At 31.9% G+C, this 1904-nt stretch overlaps 1 protein-coding gene across 1 annotated transcript; it reads right to left on the minus strand.

Moving 5' to 3' along the window:
* Positions 1-313: 313 nt before the first annotated feature.
* On the minus strand, positions 314-1258 carry LOC106002143 (small nuclear ribonucleoprotein F-like). Its single transcript, XM_013037065.1, has 2 exons — positions 1094-1258; positions 314-730 (listed from the first exon to the last, which is right to left on the minus strand). The coding sequence occupies exons 1-2, from the start codon at positions 1180-1182 to the stop codon at positions 664-666; spliced, it is 156 nt and encodes a 51-aa protein (XP_012892519.1). The 5' UTR covers positions 1183-1258; the 3' UTR covers positions 314-663.
* Positions 1259-1904: the final 646 nt, after the last annotated feature.

Consider the following 1904-nt stretch of genomic DNA (forward strand, 5'->3'; position numbering starts at 1 on the left):
TTTTTGATAATTAATGGTGTCAGAACATACCCCTAAGACTGTTTTCATTTCACATTAAGTTCTGTTCAGAAAAGTTTCTCTCAAGTGAACAAAGCACAGCCCTTTGAACCTAAATGTCAGGTCACTATTTCTGTTGTGTCCTATCTCCACACTGTAATTTCTAGGTGAGGTTTCAACTTTAGCCATACTATGTAATTTGCTTAGCATATACTGATAGAGAATATGCATGTAGTTTGCTAAGTAATACAGTATGTATTAATAAGAAATGTTTAACTTTATACATGTAAAAAGTGGCTTAAGAACCTTAAAGTAGTTGCTTTTAAAAGGTTTCATTTAATAGATAAGGGCTGAAATTCACTTTCATAACACCATTCAAGGGATATATTCGCTTCTTACAGAAAAAGTATTAACCTTACAAAAAAAAGAATGTGTCATTTCAACAGTATAGTTTCAACAGTGAGTTTTGCATGTAAATACCTACATATGAATAGTAAGCAATTCAGACTGACAAATTTTTATTGTCTAGAAATATATATATAAAAAAAAACACAAAAAGGCGCCATTCTTTCATTTCCCATCTTTTTTTCAATACCTTCTGTCACAAGATGGACTGGAAAAAAATATTGTCTAGAAATATATATATAAAAAAGATCCCCCAAGTGGCTATTCTCTCATTTCCCCATCTTCTTCTTCTTCTTCAACACCTCTGATATAAAGGACATTGTTACATCTGTAAACAGAAAAACAGTCCATTTTATTGTTTCAACTTGAAACCATCTATGATCTGTATTACCAGTGTTAGCTTTTCTTGATTATGAAAATGCAGAATACTAGCTTCTATTATTTCTTAAGTTTTATATAGATTTATTAAAGAACGTGTGGCATTTACCTTATAACATGTACTTGTCATGGCATTTTAATGACAAACTATGCCGATGATAGATTTAACAACTTCAAAGACTTTTGTTGTAGAGCACTTTGGTAAATAATGATTTTTTTTAAAGTAATTCCAAAACTGAAGCACTATTTATTTATACGATCATTTCTAATGTTTATCAGTAGTACCTTACATATATTACTGCTGTTATGTTACCTTATTAGAACTTCACCCAGATGTCCAGACAATGCCCCATCTATGTATTCTTCTGTATTTGCAAGCTTTAAATTAAAAAGAAAATACATGTAAGTTTAATCATGAAAAGAACAATATAATATACCTACTGATGAGAACATATTAGCCGAGTCTTCTCTATGCCAACAACTCAAATCTGTCTATACTACACAAGATCAGCTTCTATTACTACTGTAATGCTTTTGTTTCAAACATTCAGTATAAAATAACATTTATGAATGTAAATATACAATAAAGCTTGTTTCAATGTGAGTTGTTAAACCTTTCAAGTTGCATATTTTCAGTAGATATATAAAGTGTGTGGAGAAAGGCAGCCTCTAAATTGGATGTGGCACTGTGTCTCTTGAGCTTGAGCAAAAGAGCTCAGGGACAGCACCCAGGCTCTGAGTTCAAGCCCCATGACCAATAACAAAAAATTCTACTGGAGGTATAGCTCAAGTGGCAGACATTCAGCTTAGCAACTAGTCTAGGCTCTCAGTTCAAATCATAGAACCTGCCAAAAAAAAAAGGTTTTCTGAAAATTCGGTTCTAAAGAACTGAAATCATTTTTTCATGTAAATTAAATCATTCTGAGGTCTTCAAACAGCTATACAAAAGCTATGGCTAAAATGTATTATTCAACAAAGCTAAAGAACAGAACAATAACTATTTAAAAATGTTTATGTACTAATAAACTTAAAAAAAAAAAGAAAGGATTCTTAAAAGGTGTTTGGTTGGCTAGTGGTACACTGCTATAATCCCAGCACTTGGGAGGTAGGGGCAAGCAGATCAC

This window comes from Dipodomys ordii, unplaced genomic scaffold, assembly GCF_000151885.1.
Source record: "Dipodomys ordii isolate 6190 unplaced genomic scaffold, Dord_2.0 Scaffold3694, whole genome shotgun sequence".
NCBI lineage: Eukaryota > Metazoa > Chordata > Mammalia > Rodentia > Heteromyidae > Dipodomys > Dipodomys ordii.

What these genes read in the sequence shown, in the direction of transcription:
- LOC106002143 (XM_013037065.1), bottom strand. Translation starts at nt 1,182, where the DNA reads ATGTATTTTCTTTTTAATTTAAAGCTTGCAAATACAGAAGAATACATA. An exon ending in CTGGGTGAAGTTCTAATAAG is followed by an intron (nt 731 to 1,093) that starts GTAACATAACAG and finishes TTCTGTTTACAG; the next exon opens with ATGTAACAATGTCCTTTATA.